We start from the raw sequence: 19,226 nt of genomic DNA, 5'->3' as shown, positions 1-19,226 counted from the left end.
CTTTATTCTGCCAGGAGGTCTGAGGAAGTCATGGACACACTCAGCGGCCACCCCCCAGCCCTTGCCTAGCCCAACCTTTTCCCCTCTTGTTTGTGTACAGATGTTTGAGTCAGTATGTTTCCATTTTGTAGCCTGGAGGAGACATTAGGTCTGAACTGTGATAAACAACCTACCCACAGAAAAGGAATGGCCTGACTGTATCTTGAACCCCAAACCAGGAATAAACAGCTTCAACTGCTTGCCAGGGTGGGAACTCTGCAGAAAGGTTGCGGGAAACATGTTTTTTTCTCAATGGCAGGGCTCCCCCCACTCCGCAAAGTATAAGCACTGTCCCTTGGGCAGCACAGGGCTCCTCATCTCCAACATGAAGTGAGGCATGCAGAGCTTGCCATGCACTGACCCTAATCCTAGAAGTCTTCCTCTGCAGGGGTCCAGCCATGATGGAACCTACTCCCCCACTCTTTAGGAGCCTTTGCATTGTGCAAGTGATAAAGTGGTCATTTGCTGAGAATATCTGTTGTATCTGAGTCTTTGTTCCCGTGGAAACTCACTCCATTTGCCTGCACGTTCTAAGCCTGGGATGACCTTGCTTTGGATTTTCCCTTCTCCTTGCACACAGGAGGTGGAAGGTTGGGACTCTTTGTGGGGCTAAATGATGCTCTTGTGCCTAGAAGCATATGCCAGCATCATAATGCCATGCCTGGTAAGAATAAGTCAGCAAGCACTTTCTCCCTGCTAGTCAGCCTGCCTGTTCCACCCCATCCTGGGTAAGCCCAGGTCCAGGCATAGGAAACTGCCTTCCTCATTCAGAGTCACAGGTATCAGGCAGAAAGACAGCAAGGTGTAAAGGAGAGGCTAGGCCTCCCTATATTTGTGCCTAAGAGCCTCCTCCCGAATGCCTCTTTGTTGCTCAGATGTGGCCCTCTCTCTCTAGCTAAGCCAACTTGAAAGGTGAAATCACTGCCCTCACCCCTACGTGGGATCAGACACCCAGGGGAGTGAATCTCCCTGGCAACGTGGAATATGACTCCCAGGTAGGAATGTAGACCTGGCATCGTGGGACGGAGAACATCTTCTTGACCAAAAGGGGGATGTGAAAGGAAATGAAATAAGTTTGAGTGGCAGAGAGATTCCAAAAGGAGTCGAGAGGTCACTCTGGTGGGCACTCTTACGCACAATTTAGACAACCCTTTTTAGGTTCTAAAGAATTGGGGTAGCTGGTGGTGGATACCTGAAACTATCAAACTACAACCCAGAACCCATGAATCTCGAAGACAATTGTATAAAAATGTAGCTTATGAGGGGTGACAATGGGATTGGGAAAGCCATAAGGACCACACTCCACTTTGTCTAGTTTATGGATGGATGAGTAGAAAAACAGGGGAAGGGAACAAACAAACAGACAAAGGTACCCAGTGTTCTTTTTTACTTTAATTGTTCTTTTTCATTTTAATTATTATTCTTATTATTTTTGTGTGTGTGCTAATGAAGGTGTCAGGGATTGATTTAGGTGATGAATGTACAACTATGTAATGGTACTGTGAACAATCGAATATACGATTTGTTTTGTATGACTGCGTGGTATGTGAATATATCTCAATAAAATGAAAAAAAAAAAAAAAAAAAGAAAGACAGCAAGGCACCTCTCTAACGCCCAAGACAAATTACTGTCCTCAGAAAGAACAGAAGCAATTTGATGCCAAATCACTCTGAAGAGACAGAAAGTCTCCCAGACCAGAAGAATAAAATGAAATCTGTTATGATGTCTAATGAAAGAAAATGTCCATTAAAAGAGGTGGTGGCTGACAAAGACAATGGAAGGCCACTGAGGCCCACACTGGCCATGTTCCCGCAGCTCTGCCGATCAGGAAGGTGGTCCTGGAGGACCGGGCAGGATGAGGCAGAGACCACTGTGAAGGGAGCTGTGTATGTCATCTTCAACCCATCCAGTCAACCCTGCTGACTCCCACCTATCAAGCAGCTCCCAGCCCTTCTAGATGGGGGAAAGAGAAGTTAGCTCTGCCAAGTCCTGCTGGTTCGTGCTGCAAATTCATAAATCAACATCTTTACAGACATAGGTCCCCCTGTCTAGCATGCATTGATCAGCCCCTAGGAGCCCACAGAGCTCCAAAGTACCAATAAGGAGGACATGCTGGACCTAAAGGCAGAGCCTACCCCTGAGCTTTGAAGACTCCCCCTGTGTGTGTGCATCCTAGGGTCCCTGAAATGGCAGGGCAGCCTGCAGAGCAGAGCCCTCTGTGCTTTGCAAGGAAGAAATCCTTTCTGCAACACTGTATCTGGGAGCAGGGAACCACAAAAAAGAGTCAGCTCTACCCTCTCTTCTGAGCAGGGATCTTTCCTGATATTTTGTCCCCAAATAAGGAGGGAAAGGTTGGTGGCGACTGGAGCTGGGTCCCATTTCCAGAGATCCCTGCTTTGCCAGCACTCAGCATTTCTGATAGGGGGGGAACCCTGGTTGAAAACAGATGGAATGAGACATAGGCAGCAGCGCCTCTCAAACCTAAGAGTATACACAAACCCTCTGGTCTGTTTGTTAGAATGCAGATCCCCAGGTTCCAGCTGCAGAAATGCTGGGGCCTCGGAGACTGATTTTAACTCATACAAAGTGCTTCTCAAGTCACCACTGTGATGAGTTTTGGCTTTTCCTGGTTGGGACCTTTCCAAAAAGACTCCAGATATGCCTCTGCTATTTCTCTGTATTTCAAATTTCAGTCCCTTTATAAGGTACCCTCTCCAGGGACTAAATCCTTCTTGTTCTCTGCAACAGGGTCCCCCCTCCCTGCTACCCTCTGCTCATGTCCTGCAAGTTGCCAGAGGGAAGCAGGGGCCATGACCCCATGGCCAGGACCCTCACCACAGCAGGACCCACCCCCACCCACCCCCTCCATCACCCAGCACTCACCCAGGAGAAGCCAACGCAGCCGATGGCCCCACACAGCATGTCCGCGAGCATGGCTGGGTAGGAGCTGGCCGTGGGGAAGTAGGCGAAGAAGTAGGGGCTGTGCCAGTGGGTCACCTGAGTGGCAGATGGAACCAGCTAACTATTCAGGGTCCCAAGGAAGCCAGCCCCACACAGAACCCCTTACCCTCGGTGCCCCAGCTGCTGATGCACCCAGGCCTGGTTTTGGTTAGTGCCATTCCCCAAATTGCAGTCGTTCCAGTACCCCCATATGATGACCCCTCTACAGTCACTACTATAAACTGATCCCTCTTTTTTTCTTACTTGAATATATTTGTTGTCTAAGAAGGAAATTTGATGTCCCTAAAGTATAAAGTCTTCATTTGCCTTTGTCATAAATAAAAAAATAAACTTATAAAAAGCAAAAAATAAAGTCTATAAAAACAACACTGGGTTTTTAATTCTTGCTAGGTTCCCAATCCTATTTGTATTAAGAAGCGTGATTTTCAGCTTTTTCCGTCAGGTTCCAAACTTGCATTGTGGTCATATCCCACCTCCTTCCTCTCCAGAAAAATCTGCGCCCTCCAGCTGAGCATCTCTCTCTGTCACCTCACCCCTATATCTTTTACCATCTCTGTCCCTTTCCTCCTGCCCCCCTGCTCCTGCCACCTCCCTCTCCTCCAGCCCAGGCCAGCTAAAAAGGGAGAACATCCTCTGGGTGCCAAGCCCTGGGTGAGGCAGGAGGGAAAGATGGATCCCACCTCATGCCTGTCCTCAAGGAGCTCAGGTGGAGCAGGGCAGGAGATGCACAAACAGGCAGCCACTGCTTTCTGCTGTGAAGTGATCTGAGGGTACAGGGATGCCTGGGAGCAACTGCGAGGCCAAGGAGTCAGGGGGAGATGCAGGGAGAGGAGGGGAGGGGAGGAGCATATATGTTCAGGGAGGGGGCACCTCTGTCTCCCTAGCTGGGGGAGTGAAGACCTAGCAATGGCAACAAGGGATGGGCCGGGATCATCTCAGAGTCTGGGCAGAACATCGAGGGAGGAAAGAAAGAAAATGGGGGTATGTAGCCTATTTTTTGCTTCTCTAATCTGTTCTTGTCAATTATACACCTGTCAGGTGAGAACGGAATAAAGCCCTTGAAACTCCAGCATCATCACCCATTGCAGGAGAGAAGGTCCCAGGGATCATAATTTGGCTTGAGGTTTGTAACCCTTGCTGTTGTCTAAGAGACAGCATCCAGCCACTTCTCTTCCCCTTATCTTTGTACCATTTCCACCCAGGAAACCTGAGTTCAGGGCCATTGAATGTGCTCCTGACCACAAATCTGGTCACATTTCAGACTTTCTGGGCTACCTCAGCAATAGAGGACCCCCTCAGGCTCCAGTATCCCCTCAGGCACAAGGAGAGGATGGACCCTGGTATGTCTTCCAGTTCTAGCATTCCCAGAGGCCAAAGATCTGTTCAGCCAACATTAGTCATTTTCCCACAGTCTGGGACAAACATCCAAACGTGTCTTTCTTGATAACACTAGTTATCAACTGTATGTCATCCAAGATGTGGTCTGGGCATTTCCTTGATTGTGAAAGGAGCAGGGCAACAGTGCTCCCCGAGATCCAGGAGCGTTCAGCAGGATTGATGCTGTCATGCAGACCTTAGACTGGACCCACAGCAACCACAGTCACCCCCATGTCTGCCAGGACAAGGGTGGGGAGCAGGGCTCAGAAAGACCGGGAAGACTGCAGTGGATGTTCCTGGGGCATGGATGGGGTGGGGAGGTACATGATGTTACAGGATCCCAGAGGAAAAAAATTAATTCAGCCTAGGGGTACTGGTGTAGTGTGTGTGTATGTGTGTGTGTGTGTGTGTGTGTGTGTGTGTGTGAGAGAGAGAGAGAGAGAGAGAGAGAGAGAGAGAGAGAGAGAGAGAGAAAGAGAGGGGAAAGGGTTGTTGCTGTCACCTGTGAGAAGCAGAAAAAGGAATCAGGGAAAGCTTCTCCAGGGAGGTGTCCAGGGCCAATGAAGAAGATGGGGCTCTTAGTAGGGGGTGCAGAGTAGAGGAGGCTGTGGGAGACTGAAAGGGCTCTGAGGGTGGTCCAGAGAAAGGAGGGTGGTGAAGCTGATTTCTTTGAAAATCAGAAGGAAAAAATAAAACCAACTTTTGTATTGAAGGACAAATGTTAATGTATAATGTTAATATGTTTATCTTTATCCGATGCTTTCGCAAAACATGATGTTTTCTCTTTTTATGGAGACGGGGACCCAAGAAAGTCAGAATGCAGCCCTTACTCTACTTTGGGGCACTCAGTCGCCGCAGTTTTTCTCCATCTCTTTTCCCTATCCACCTGCCCTCCAGAACCTGGGAAGACAAGACAGATTCTTGACAGAGGACACTGGCATGTTTGCTTTCACTTTCAACTAATATTCACACCACATTAGAGACAAATACTCTCATACGCCTGCAGAGATGGTAACTGCAGAGAATGGTATGAGAGAGGCTAATCATACCATTCTCTGCAGGTACACGCCTTACAGAGAGCATCTGTAAGCCCCCTGTGATCACGCAGCCAGCAAGTAGCAGAGCGAGGCTTTTAGGTCAGAGGGACCCGGGACTGAATCCCTGCAGGCCACTTAGCAACCGGCAAGCTGGCTATGACTGTAATCCACAGTTTTCTCATCTGTTGGAAAGAGATACCATCTTGCAGAGTGATTATAAGGATTAAGCAAGAGTATAAATAATGCATAATATATAACATAGTCAGGTACATAATAAGCTTTCCATAAATGACAGCTCTTTCCATTAAGCCATGGCTCTGACTGGCAACAGTAAAGAGACTGTGCTGGTTTAAAATTGTTACTTACCCCAGGAAAGACTACGTTCCTCTAATGCAGTCTTGTGGGGGAGACTTATTATGGGTGGGACCTATTAATCAAATGTTTCCACGGAGATGTGACCCACCCAACTGTGGGTTAAACCTTTTGATTAGATTATTTCAGTGGAGGTGTGACCTCATCCATTCAGGGTGGGTCTTGATTAGTTTAGTGGAGTCCTTTAAGAGAGCTCACAGAAAGAAGGAGCTCAGAGAAGCTGAGAGACACATTTTGGAGAGAAGCTAAGATATGTAATCTAGAGTTTGCCCCCGGGAGAAGCCAAGAGCTCACACAGACCCAGACACTTGGAGACCCTGGGAGATGCAGACAGAAGGATGTTTAGAGATGCCAAGCTAAGAGATGAAGCCCAGAGTTTGTCCTGGAGAAGCTAAGTGAGAACCCACAGATGGTTAAAGAGAAAGCCACTGGAATCAGCAGCTGAAAGTAACACAACCTGGGAGCAAAGGACCAACAGATGCCAGCCACGTGCTTTCCCAGCTGACAGAGGTGTTCTGGATGCCATCCGACCTTTCTTCAGTGAAGGTATCCTCTTGTTGATGCCTTAGTTTGGACACTTTTATGGCCTTAGAACTGCAAAATTGTGACCTAATAAATCCACTTTATAAACACCAATCCATTTCTGGTATTTTGCATAATGGCAGCTCAAGCAAACAGGAACAGGGACCATGCAAGTTGTGTTTGGGAGAAAGTCTAGGGAGGCAAATGGACAGTGTATGTGGGCACTGAAATCAAGGGTTAAAGACCTGATATAACTAAGGGCCCATGGAGAGCCAATGAAGATTGTTGAAAACGGAAATGATGAACTTGGACTTGTTTTATACAAAAACAACACTGTAAAGCATTTATAGGATTAGCAGGCAGTGGGAGAAATGGAGGCCAGGAGGACACCAAGGAGAAGTGGTGGGTCCAAGCTGAGGCACGAGGAAATGACTGAGGAAGGAGCCTCAGGGTTTTCAAAGAAGGAGCTGCAGGCATGAGAGGAGGGACAAGCAGGTGGCTCTGATTTGCAGCTGTATGTCAGGGGCTCCCTGCCCGTGAGCTGGCTCGCTGACCCTCGGCTTCTGGGTGTTTGTCGGCAAGGGGCTTACAGTTAAAAGACTTCACTTTCTTCAATTTTAGTCTCTATTAGAGAAGAAATTGATTAGCCTCTCTCATACCATTCTCTGCAGGTACCAAGAGGAAGCAGGGTCTGGAAATGCCCTTGGGCAAAATCCTGGGGCTGGGCGGGAAGATTTCAAATTCCTCCATCTCACATATTCCCCTCTGCTTGACATTTAACCGTCTCTTCTCCCTGAAGGGTTTTATGCTGAAAGGCTTAGTTTGTTTGCACAGTCTCTATGGGAGAACAGAAATCTTGTGCTTCATTCAAAGTATAAATGTCAAGGGCAAATCTGGAGAGATGGAATTTAAGCAGTGGGTCTGAGAGAGGCGCTGTGGGGTTGAAGAACTCATCAGTGAGGGTTGTGGGCCCCAGGCCTCAGCCCAGGACCAGCTGCTCAGGGGCTCACTGAGCTGGGTGACATCGTTTGCCTTCTCAGGGCCTCAAACTTCTGCAAACGAGAGAATGGGACTTGAGATCTTGAGACCCCTCCTGCTCTGAAGAGCACATGCCTTTTCTTCCTTGCCAGATCAACCGCAGAAGTGCCATGTGTTCAAAGCAACTGCCAAATCAACCATCGCCAGGTCTGAACTTTTCACATTGTTGGCTAAAATGGAATTAATTACTGTTCCAGTTTGCAAATGCTGCTGAAATGCAAAATACCAGAAATGGGTTGCTTTTATAAAGGGAATTTATTAGGTTACAAATTTACATTTCTAAGGCTACAATAGTGTCCATACTAAGGCATCAACAAGAGGATACCTTCACTGAAGAAAGGCTGATGGCATCCCAAACACCTCTGTCAGCTGGGAAGTCACATGGCTGGTGTCTGCTGGTCATTTGCTCCTGGGTTCTGGTTTCAAAATGGCTTTTTCTAAAATGTCTCTGGGCTTCTGTCTCTCTTATCTTCTCTCTCTCAGCTCCTGTGCATTCTTGCTTGTTCTCCCAGGGTGTTTCTGTCTAAGCATCTGGGGGTCCGCTCTTAGCTTCTCTGGGGCAAACTCTGCATTTTGTCTTTTAGCTTATCAACTCCATCTTTCTGCCTGCATTTCCAAGCATCTCTGAGTGTCAGCAAGCATCTGTGTCGGCTCTTGAGTTCTCTTAAGTAACTCAGTGAACCAATCGAGACCCAACCTGAATGGGCAGGGCCCACACCTCCATGGAAATAATTTAATCAAAGGTTTTGCACACAGCTGTGTGAGTCACTTCTCCATGGAAACACAATTAAAAGTTTCTACCCAACAAGATTGGGTTAAAAGATTGTGACTTTTGTGGGAGACATAACATATCCAAACCAGCACACTTATATTCAAAGGCAGATTTGACCATGCAGATATATGTGTCCACTGCAGAAAAAAGAACAGTCATTCCTGGGCAGGAAAAATCTTATTGTGGGCACATGAAACTGAATGAAGTTCCTTTTGCACTAGAGTTCTCGGGTGAGCATCAGAGATGGAAACTGGTGGTGTTTCTGTCTGCCACTCCTCTGCTGTAACTCAATGGCCTCAAATAAAATGGCCTACTTCCGGAAGTCAGGGTCTGGGGAGAATGAGCAACATGCGGCCCATTCTCAAATAAAATAAAATAATTTCTTCAATAAGTGTATTTACCCTTTACTAAAAACATGAATGGTAAGGCTATGCTCTATTTTGAGCAATTCATTTACTTTGGAACCAGCCATCAGTGGCCTGTTTCCTCTGACCATTCAATAATGACTCACTCTATGTGGCCTGAAGTCTCTGGCAGTATACTCGTTGCTTTTGCAGTACAAGCCATCCGTCTTTGAATCCCGGCTCCATCACTTACTAGCTGTGTGACCTTAGGCAAATCACCCAACCTCTCTGAGTCTCAATTTCCTCAGCCATAAAATAGAAACAATAAAAATGTCCTTGTGAGGATTTACTAAGATAATAAACGCTAATCGCTGGATGCCCAGTATGTGCTAAACAAATCTTAGCCTTCCTGTTCTCTGACCTCTGACACAGCCTTAAGTATTCCTTTTCCTCCAGGTGCAGACTTACCCCTGGCATGATAATCTTCTCAACGTCGTTAATGATGTCCTCAAAGGTTTCTGGCTCCTGGGGGGCAGCTGCTGGGATCAGGGGGCGCAGGTAGCCGGGCTCCACATTGGGGTAGACCTGGCGTCTCTCGATGCCTTCCATGTAATCTGCCACATAGTCCACCATCTCTTTCCCTCGTTTTCGGAATTCACTTGCATTCATGGTTACTGGCCTTCCCCAGAAGGGAAAACTACACACAGAGAGAAAAGAAAGTAACCGGCAAACATTACAACTTCTAAACTGAGTGAGATAATTCCAAGCAAGCTGATTGTTAGGGCCCCTGGTGAGTGGCCCATAAATCTTGGAGACCACGTAGGACCCCAAGGCAGGAGTCCTTCTATGACTGGGTGAGGTGAAAAGGATTGTGGATATGGAGACTGAGGCAAAATGCTTATTCTACTATCAACAGAGAACGATACAATGTCTCTTTATTTCATTTTCCTTATCAATAAAATGAACTAGAAGCCCAAGTTTATTTTCATGATCCAGCCCAGCTTTAATGCAAACGTGGTCCAAATCCTGCCTTTTCAAGCTGTTTGCCCATTACTAGCTGTTTGGCGGAAACAAGAGTTTTAACCCCGTGAGCCTCTCTTTCCTTATCTGAGAAATGAAGATAATAACGCTGATCTCTCAGGAAGGCATGAAGACACTGTGGTAGATTGAATTATATACCCCAACGAAACACATGTTCTTAATCTTAATCTGCATTCCTGTGAGTTTTTGAGGATGTTATTTTTTTTTATTAAATTCAGTTTTATTGAAATATATTCACACACCATACGATCATCCATGATATACAATCCACTGTCCACAGTATGATAACATAGTTATGCGTTCATCACCACAATCTATCTCTGAACATTTTCCTTACATCAGAAAGAACCAGAACAAGAATAAAAAATAAAAGTGAAAAAAAACTCCCAAATCATCCCCCCATCCCACCCCATTTGTCCTTTAGTTTTTATCCCCATTCCTCCACTCATCCATACACTAGATAAAGGGGGTGTGATCCACAAGGTCTTCACAATCACACTGTCACCCCTTGTAATCTACATTATTATATAATTGTCTTCAGGAGTCCAGACTGCTGGGTTGGAGTTTGGTAGTTTCAGGTATTTACTTCTAGCTATTCCAATACATTAAAACCTAAGAGGTGTTATCTATATAGTGCATAAGAATGTCCACCAGAGTGACCTCTCGACTCCATTTGGAATCTCTCAGCCACTGAAGCTATTTCGTCTCATTTTGCATCCCCCTTTTGGTCAAGAAGATACTCTCAGTCCCACGATGCCGGGTCCACATTCATCCCCCGGAGTCATACTCTGCGTTGCCAGGGAGATTTACACCCCTGGGAGTTGGGTCCCACCTAGGGGGGAGTGCAGCGAGTTCACCTGTTGAGATGGCTCAGTTAGAGAGAGAGAGGGCCACATCTGAGCAACAAAGAGGTACTCAGGGGGAGACTCTTAGGCACCATTACATACAACTTTAGACTCTCCTTTGTGGTAATGAGCTTCATAAGGGCAAGTCCCATGCTCGAGGGCTCAGCACATCAAACCTCCAGTCCCAATCTTTGTGACAACATATGCTAGGGGATCAACATCTCAAAGTTTAGAGATAGGCCTTACAACTCAGGGATAGAGTTAACTGCTGTAAGAGCTTACAATCTAGGGACTATTACAATTATTGTGTCCATGTTAGGCTATGTTCTAAGATTCAATTCTGAGTTTACACATTGTAGTTAGTCCATATTGGTGAGGCATCATCCCTCTCACCATGTTTTCTCCAACACTTTTACTCCTATATATATATTTTCCTACAATTTTATAGAGTTATATTCACATACCATACATTTATCCACAGTGTACAATCAGTTGTTCATGGTATCATCATAAAGTTGTACATTTATCACCACAATCAGCATTTGAACATACTGATTACTACAAGAAAAATTGTTTTGTTTTTTTTTTTAGCAATAAGAAAAAATGATAAAAAGAAAAATAACATGTCATACAATACAATATACTACTAAGGACAGCAAATAACACCACTACCAAGAATCCCATATTACTCCCCTATAGAGGATGTTATTTTTAGTTCAGGTATGGCCCAACAGAATTAGGTTTGTATTTTTTTAATGCAATTTTTATTGAGATATATTCACATAATATATAATCCTCCAAAGTATACAGTCATTCATAGTGTCATCATATATTTGTGCATTAATCACCACAATCAATCTTTGAGCATTTTCATTACTCCAAATAATAAAATAAAATTTAAAAGAAAAAAAGAAGATCCAAAACATTCCATTCCCCTCCTTCCCCCCATTGTTCATTTACTTATTTACTCTTTTTTACACTCATTCATTGTTTTTTTAACTTTATCAAAAAATTAAAAACAAACAATAAAAAAAACATTTCAAACAAAACCAAAACAAAGGAATAAGAAAAAACAAATAAGCTAAAATAACTACATTGCTTCCAACATGTTCCTACCATACCCCAAGAAAACTGACAAACCTAACTGAATCAGGGTGGGTATTAATCCATTTTATTGAAGACTTTATGAAGAGAAGAAACTGGAAGTCAGAAGTTGGAGAAAACCACAGAGAAGAGCCAGAAGCTGGAAGTGACAATGGGAAGAGCAGACACACGGGGCGGGGGAGGGGAGGGGGAGTGCTGTGTGACAGGAGAGAGATGCAAACCAAGGAACCCCAAGGATCGTGGCAACCCAGCACCAGAACAGACTTCGGGAGGAAAGCATGGTCTTGCTGACACCCTGATAGTTGACTTCTAGCCTTTCAAACCATGAGCCAATAAATTCCGGTTGTTAAGCCAATCCATTGTGTGGCATTTGTCATAGCAGCCAGGCAAACTAGGAGAGACACAAGCACACAATGTTTGTAATGCACTAAGCCCAACATCTAGAACACCATAACCCTCCAACAATATCAGTTTCTTTCTTTTCGTTGATTCCATCACCAGATGGAATTGCACCCCTATATATAATACGCTTTTCAAAAATAATGATGTTTCCCTCATTACATAAGTGATACATTCGAAAAACAGGAAATGTACAATACAAATGAAAACATTCACCTGGAACCCCACCACCCCAAATTGTGGCACACGTTCTTCCAGAATTTGTCCTTTGTTTGTAAGAGACATTTGTATTCCAAGCAAGGGATGCATTCCTGAATCCTTCTGACAATGCAAAGCTTGCAAATTCAAGATTAATTTTCCACTGGGAATAAATAAATGTTAGTAGGGGTGAGCCTACATCCACTGTAAATAGCGATGGTGATAATCTTGATTTTGTATTTCTAGCACTTCTTCCATTTTTCCCTTTGTCCTTCCTTGGATTTTTGATAATTTTTGTGGGATTAAAGGTAAACATGTCTAAAGATACTTTTAACTTTCCTTAGCATTATCTCTAATTTGTTCTTTGCTAAATGAATGGCATGGAGGTACGGTATGGCTTTCTTCTGGACTTTTATTAGGTTAAATTACCTCTTCAAAGATATTGTTTGGGAGTACATTTTTCAGCTAGTGAGTTCTTGGGATATAAAAAGATATTTTAAATTATAGCAACAATGAATGCTAAAATAACCTCATGAGACAAACCTAAGTGAGTGTCTGAAGTTACAATGAACTGTTGCACTCTATAAGCTAAGATCAAGCAGGACCTGGGGTCCTGTTTACAAGCTAAAATAGCATGGCCACATCATAATGGCTTCCAGTTTACAACTCCCTGCGTCTGCAGGCATCAAAATTAATTTTTAAATTGGAGTGATTCTATTTCAAATTTTGCACATAGAGTGAAACTTTGTTTTTGCCTCAAATTGAAATAGTTCTGATTCAAATTCAAACAAAACTTTATCACACTGAATATCTTTTTTTGCCAGATTGCTTTCTTCACTAAGAAATTATTGAATGCTGAAAAAACACTTTTCAATCACATGATTTCTCATGACAACATGATATCTCATAATGTGAATTGTCAAACATTTGGATCATTTCCAACTTTCACCAGTATCAATCAGAAGACTCAGAAGCCCCAGTGGTCAACACTCCAGGATCAAGAGTCAAAGAAATAAGGACCACCTCCCGACTCTAATATTTATCAGTGGTATGGCCTGGAGTAAATCACTACCTTGTGAAAACTCGTTTTCCTTAACTGAAAAAAAAAAAAATCACAATAATAATGGCATCACTTTAAAGATTTTTTGTGATAAGTAAGTATACAGAAAGAACTTAGAACAGTGGCACAGATCAAGCACTCAATAAATGTCAGTTATTAGGTTTTCTATTTAACACTGAAATATAAAAACCTGTATTGACATTTTTGAACTTTGTTTTGCATTAAAAATTCCTAAAGAGGAGAACGCCTATTTTATAATTTCTTTAGAACAAGTACTTACAAAGAGAAATATTTTTAGTGTTTTTAAATTCTATTGCCAAATTTTTCCTCAGAATGTGCCCCCCCTCCAAGTTACTCTCCCACAGGGAGTATATAAGAACACTCATTTTGCCATACATTCACCAACCCTGGGTTTTAGTATTCATTTCCAGTTTTGTCAGTCTGATAGGCATAAATAATCTGTTTTGCTTTGGATTAATGAGGTTAACAGTTTTCTCTCTCTTTTTTTTTGCCATTTTGATTTCTTCTTTCATGAATTGCTTATCATTACATTCTTTTGCACTTGGTGTTGGGTATTTTATTTTATGATCTAATTTTAAAAGCTCTTAAAATATTAATATTCCCATCCTTATGTGTCTGATATGTTTTTCAGACATTTTCCTCATTTTTATTTGATGTAATTTTGTTTACAAATTTTTTCTAACCTATATAATTTTAATTTTTATGTTGTCCAATCTCAGAATCTTTTACTTTATGATTTGTGCCTTGTGTGTGACTGCAAGAAAAGGTTCTTTAGGTAAATATTCTAGCGACCTCCTTTTGCACTTATGAAAGGCAACACACTCAATGTGAAAAGCTGAAGTCTCGGAGTAAGGAGCTGTGCAAAATTGAGAAAGATGGTTGGTTCTTAGAGAATCAACTGTTATTTCCTAATGAAATGAAACAGTAAGGATGGCCAAACAGGCTGTCTGTGTGTAAAAAAAAAAAAAAACACTACACATACCAACTTGCCACCAAAAGAAATATTCCTAGTCAAATTGTAAAACATATGACCTGGTTATTATTTTCAAATCCATCTATGTCATTTATTTGTGGATTATTTCCCACAAAGACCTTTCCAGAAGACTCTAAGTGCAAAGCCCCAGAGCATCTTGTGTTCATTTTGTAGGTGTTTGATATTTCATGGCCCCAAGCTGGGCAAATATTGGCAGACAGATGTAGACTCTAATAAGGCTGTGGTGTGAGCCTTTCCCGGGCCCTTCAGGGAGCTTCTATTGACATAACTGATCGCAGCACTGGGCAGCAGCTGCAAACCATGGTGTCTGAAATGCAGCCCATTTGGTGTGCCATGTGTGCGTGACAAGACTGTCCACTCCTGGACTTTGGGATGAACCTCTTATTACATCAGTGACAGCACAGCTCTAGCCCCAGCTACTTCAAAAAGCTACGAACTCCTCTGCACTCCCTCATACCTCCTGATTGACCCACGACATTATTTTTTGTAGTTTATAATTCTACTGACGTCCTTTGCTAACTGTAGGCAGCTCCAAGTAGGGTCCTCATCTCATTTACTTCAGCATTCTCAGGACAAATTTCAGGCCTGGACCATAGTAAGTACCTTATGAATGTTTGGTGAATGATGAATGAATGAATATAAAATCTTTAGGTCTTCTAAATATTTTATTTCTGAAATACAATATACTATATTAGACTCTACATTCTACCTTTAAGACAGCCAAAAAAATTCACTGCCAATCATGTATCTGACAAAAAAAAAAAAAAAAAAAAAAGCAACAGAAGACAAGAATGGCTCAGGATCAACCAGCCTCTCACACCCAATTGAATCCTGACTCACTTCCACTCATGGCCCCTCATAGCTCAGTTCATTGCCAGCCTCTAGGTCTCCAGTTTTACATTCAACTGGCTTTCCACAGTCTGGGCATTGGACTTTCTCCTTGGACCTGGGCTTCCCTCTCTTCTGGCTCTACCAGTCCCCATGGTCTCAGCTGGAAACATTCCCCTCCCTTCATGATTGGAATCCAATCTCTGCCACAGCCATAAGGCCAGCATCCAGTGCAGCCCCCCTCGAGGATGCTTTTATTGGTGGTGGGCTGGGTGGGGACTGAGCATCCAAGAAGCCTCAAGGCAGACTTTTACTGGCAATTACAGACCCCAAACTGACAAGATCAACCAAGCCCAACGGTTTGAGTAACACTGCGAGTCCATCCTTACACGTTTATTCTCTATTAACAGGGGAGGGGAGGGGAGAATGCAACAAAAGACTCTGGATCTGTCTAAAGTTGTACACAAAGCATGGTTTTGCTTCAAACCCTGGGAGAACATCTTCAACCTTTTCTATCTTGATGAAAAGAAAAGTGTTAAGCAAATTTTTACACTACTTCTGGAAAAAAATGAACCACAATTTATGTTTTGAGAAACACTTTTTCCTCTGGGACTGTGAGACCTTGTCTCTCTCTTTTCCTTTGAGCATATATTTATACATCTAAGCACAAAACAAATTTGGCTGATTTTCCCCTGAATTGACCGGTTGCTTGATGAGCTGACCTAAAAGATGCAATGGGCATTTTTTCTTTGTGAGTTCAAAGAGTAAAAGTAGATCAATAGGAGAATTGTTTCCAACCAAGGCAATAGAGACATTTCTAGCAATGGACATTTTCTAATAACCTGCTGCAAAAAAGAAAAAAACAGAATAGATTCTCTAGGACTTTTTTAACTCTTTAGAATCTAGCTGCACAATGAGGTATTTATAAGGCTTAAGTTAGCATTTTTGTCATTGACTGTGAAGAGTATGAATTAACCCAAATAAGCTCATGAGAGACTGTGAGGTACAGGATGAAGCATTGGACAGACCCAAGTTTTAGGGTCCCCTCATCCCCCCCTTTCAGTCTCTCTGTGACTGTGTATATCCTTTAATCCTCCTGAGGCTCCTCTTGACATCTGTAAAAATGAGAATGAGTGAACATACCAACCTCATAGGGCTTCTGGAAGGATTAAATAAGATTATGTAAGTACCTGAAGCAGAATGGCTGTTCAGTTAAAAAATTTTATTCACTGGGATTGAGCAAAAATGCCTAAATATGTGGCTTCAGAGAACCAGCATTATTAGCTCCTTCCTTCCTCTCCTTGTATGAAATATTATTTCACTCATATTTATCCTCTGTGCTTCAAACTCATCTGTTTAACATACAGAATTCTCATGTATGGCCGTCAATCTTTGAAACTTACATCATGAAAATTAATTCACCAGATTGTTCAATGAGCTGATGGTCATGGAACTGGAGCAAGAATTGAGTGCTAAGATGTGTTTTCCTATCTAACTACTCTTGTTGGAGATCACTGCTGCCAAAACCCACTGCTCTAAATAAACACTTGGTGCCAGACTCTTCCAGTGTTCTTCATGTTAACCTTTCATGAAGATTTTATGTCAGCAAAGAGCTCAGTGTGTGCATATTAAAAACTACAAAGAGAGAAACTTCATAGGTTCACTAACATGGTGGAAAAGAATGCTGCTATTGCAGCAACATAAAGAGAAGGTGCTCCCAGTAGGCAGTTTGTTACATGCGAGAGAAAGTGGACTCTGGATTCAGAATCTTAAGTTTGTATCTTATCTTCAGTACTTATTAGCTGGGTAAACTTAGGTAACTGAAGAAAGTGGCCTAAACTGTCTGAGCCACCATTTCTCACTTCCATCCCTTGACTGGAGGGACAGAGGGAGCAGACTGTACCACTGGAGCCAGGGTCCAGGATATTGGAACAGAGCTGGAACGTTGGAAGACTCTCCTGGAGGGAGCTATCACCACAGAACAGAATCCAGCCAAAGTCACCAGATGAAGGGGACAAAATACCTCTGCCTCAAAGCTCTCACTAGTGCCTCCCATTGGCTCAACTCTACCACAAGCCAGGTGCCTGGGTACCTAGGAAACAGCCTGCAAAAGCAAGGAGCGAGACAGAGAAGAACAGATCTGTTGGCAAAGAGACCCAAGACTGACCACCTTAACTCATTTAATGCTTTTTTATGTAGGTGCTATTAATCGCCCCATTTTACAGGTGAAGAATCTGAAACTTAGAAATATTAAGGACCTCCCAGGTGTGAGGCTGGTTGGTAGCAAAGCTTAGGCAGAACTCCATGTGTTTTGTCGTTTATGTTACACTCCTCTGTTCATAATTCAGATAATTAAGCCAGCATACCTCTCACTACATACAGACACACAGGACATGCACACACACACACACACATCCCCTTATCACTTTCTTCCACTCCTAGAATTACTTGTATGTAAATCTGGGTGTTCTTATTTAAACAGGGACTGTCTGGTTGGTTTAGAAAATAAGAGCTAACATACTGAGAACTGATGTGTACTAAGTAGTACATCAAGTTCTTTGCATGTATTTTCTTATTTCATCTTCACAATAACCTTGTCAAGATTATTATTACCCCCTTTAATATCTGAGAAAGCTGAGGGACAGAATGGTTAAGCAACTTGTCCAAGATCACCCAGCTAGTGAGGTGTGGGGCCACAATTTGATCAGGCAGCCTGATCCAGACCAGGCACAAACACAATGGACTCAAACGTGGGGCATCAAACGTCCCTAACAGCATTGGACAAACCTTGAAAAAGACACGTCTAAAGTCACTTCGGAATTAGAAACTTGAGCAACCAGTTTCTCCCTGAACCCCAAGGAATGATTTCCTGAATGCCCCCTCGGGACCATATAGGCAGTGCAGCCTCTAGGGCCACCTCTCTTACTTATAAGCCACATCCACTAAAAATGGTAAAATGGGAAGAGCATGGGCTCCCGTGGTTCTGAACGCCTCATCGAAGGAGGTGTGACCACAGCCAACCCCGCTTTCCAATCTGTAAAACGGCCAGAGCACTAAGCACCACATGGAATTGTGAAGACAGTACAAGGCGCTTGAAGCACGTAATTTCCACACCCACGACACTTCAGAATGGGCAGGAATCACACAATCAAGGGAATTCTTCATCAAAAAGCCTCCTCCTCCCTGGCCTGCGTGCTCTGGAATTAGAGAGGATCCCTATCACGATGAAGTGGAAGTATACTTTATAATATGGTATCTGTCAACACCACAATTGTACAACATTGTGTCCTTCCTCTTAGCATCTACGGGAGTAGAAAGAACAGTGGACTTCAGTGCAGAGGAAACCGGCTCGAGTCTTGGTTTGCTGCAAGTTGCTGTACAACAATAGATTTCTTGGCCCCTCTGAGCCTCAGTTTCCTCATTTGGAAAATGAGACAGGTGAAAACACTTTGAATTGTAAAGCTGTCTACATTGACCATTTCTTATTATTGATGTTATCAAATCAAGGCAGTAGCTTCTTTCCTTAAGCTGATCATCATTTGGTGGTGACAGGAACATCCAGTGTAGCAAAGAGAAATGAAAGAAAACATCCATGCTAGCCACAGATCAAACTCCAGGGTAAATAAAGCCTTGCTCCTTTGTGGACGTGAAAGAGAAAGGACTTTTGCTCCACTGTTTCTTATTCATTCCCTGCTTAATAAACAATACCCCCCTCTAAGTATTTTCTTGGCCGGCGATTCTCAATGAAAGAAGCCATAAAGAAGTTTATGCCATGATTTTCAATTTTACTCCCATGAGAAAACAGTATTTCCATGCACATCTCTGTAACCATTTTGTGACCCAATATAAAGCTGTCTAAAAATTCACAATTTAAGCAATTCCAAAAGGAAAATAAAGACTATCAGGGACATTATACTCTGTTATATTATTCCAATTTACTCTTGATCTTAGATAAGTCGAATATTTGTACTCAGAAAATGCATATTATTTGGAATCCATTTTTTCACTTAGCATTCTTCCCATACATATAGTTACAACAGGCAGAATTCCGTTAAAATACCCACATATTTTCCCTCATTAATACTTGCAGAGCAGGGATTTCCTGGTCTGACTGTGACACTGTTCACTTTCCCTATGGCTTGTCAGTTGTTTGCTGTTATGAATAGCATTGCCATAAGCAAAACGTAAAAGTAAAATGTACTACTCCATCATCATGTACCATGTTTCTTTGATTTTCTATTGAGTTTTCCTTCAGAGATATTAATTCCCAAAA

General features: G+C 43.0%; 1 protein-coding gene across 1 annotated transcript in view; it reads right to left on the bottom strand.

The window, feature by feature from the left end:
* The window catches only part of DDC (dopa decarboxylase), a 111,496-nt gene that overhangs the window by 81,944 nt on the left and 10,326 nt on the right, over positions 1-19,226 (bottom strand). Inside the window, exons 2-3 of the mRNA XM_037837176.1 lie at positions 8,932-9,160; positions 2,924-3,037 (exon numbers count right to left, since the gene is read on the bottom strand). Coding sequence (XP_037693104.1) covers positions 2,924-3,037; positions 8,932-9,132 — 315 coding nt within the window. The 5' untranslated portion in view covers positions 9,133-9,160. The remainder of the gene's footprint in view (positions 1-2,923; positions 3,038-8,931; positions 9,161-19,226) is intronic.

The sequence above is a fragment of the Choloepus didactylus genome, chromosome 5 (genome assembly GCF_015220235.1).
Source record: "Choloepus didactylus isolate mChoDid1 chromosome 5, mChoDid1.pri, whole genome shotgun sequence".
NCBI lineage: Eukaryota > Metazoa > Chordata > Mammalia > Pilosa > Megalonychidae > Choloepus > Choloepus didactylus.
The sequence above is the reverse complement of the archived record's forward strand: the minus strand, read 5'-3'. Positions and strand labels throughout refer to the sequence as shown.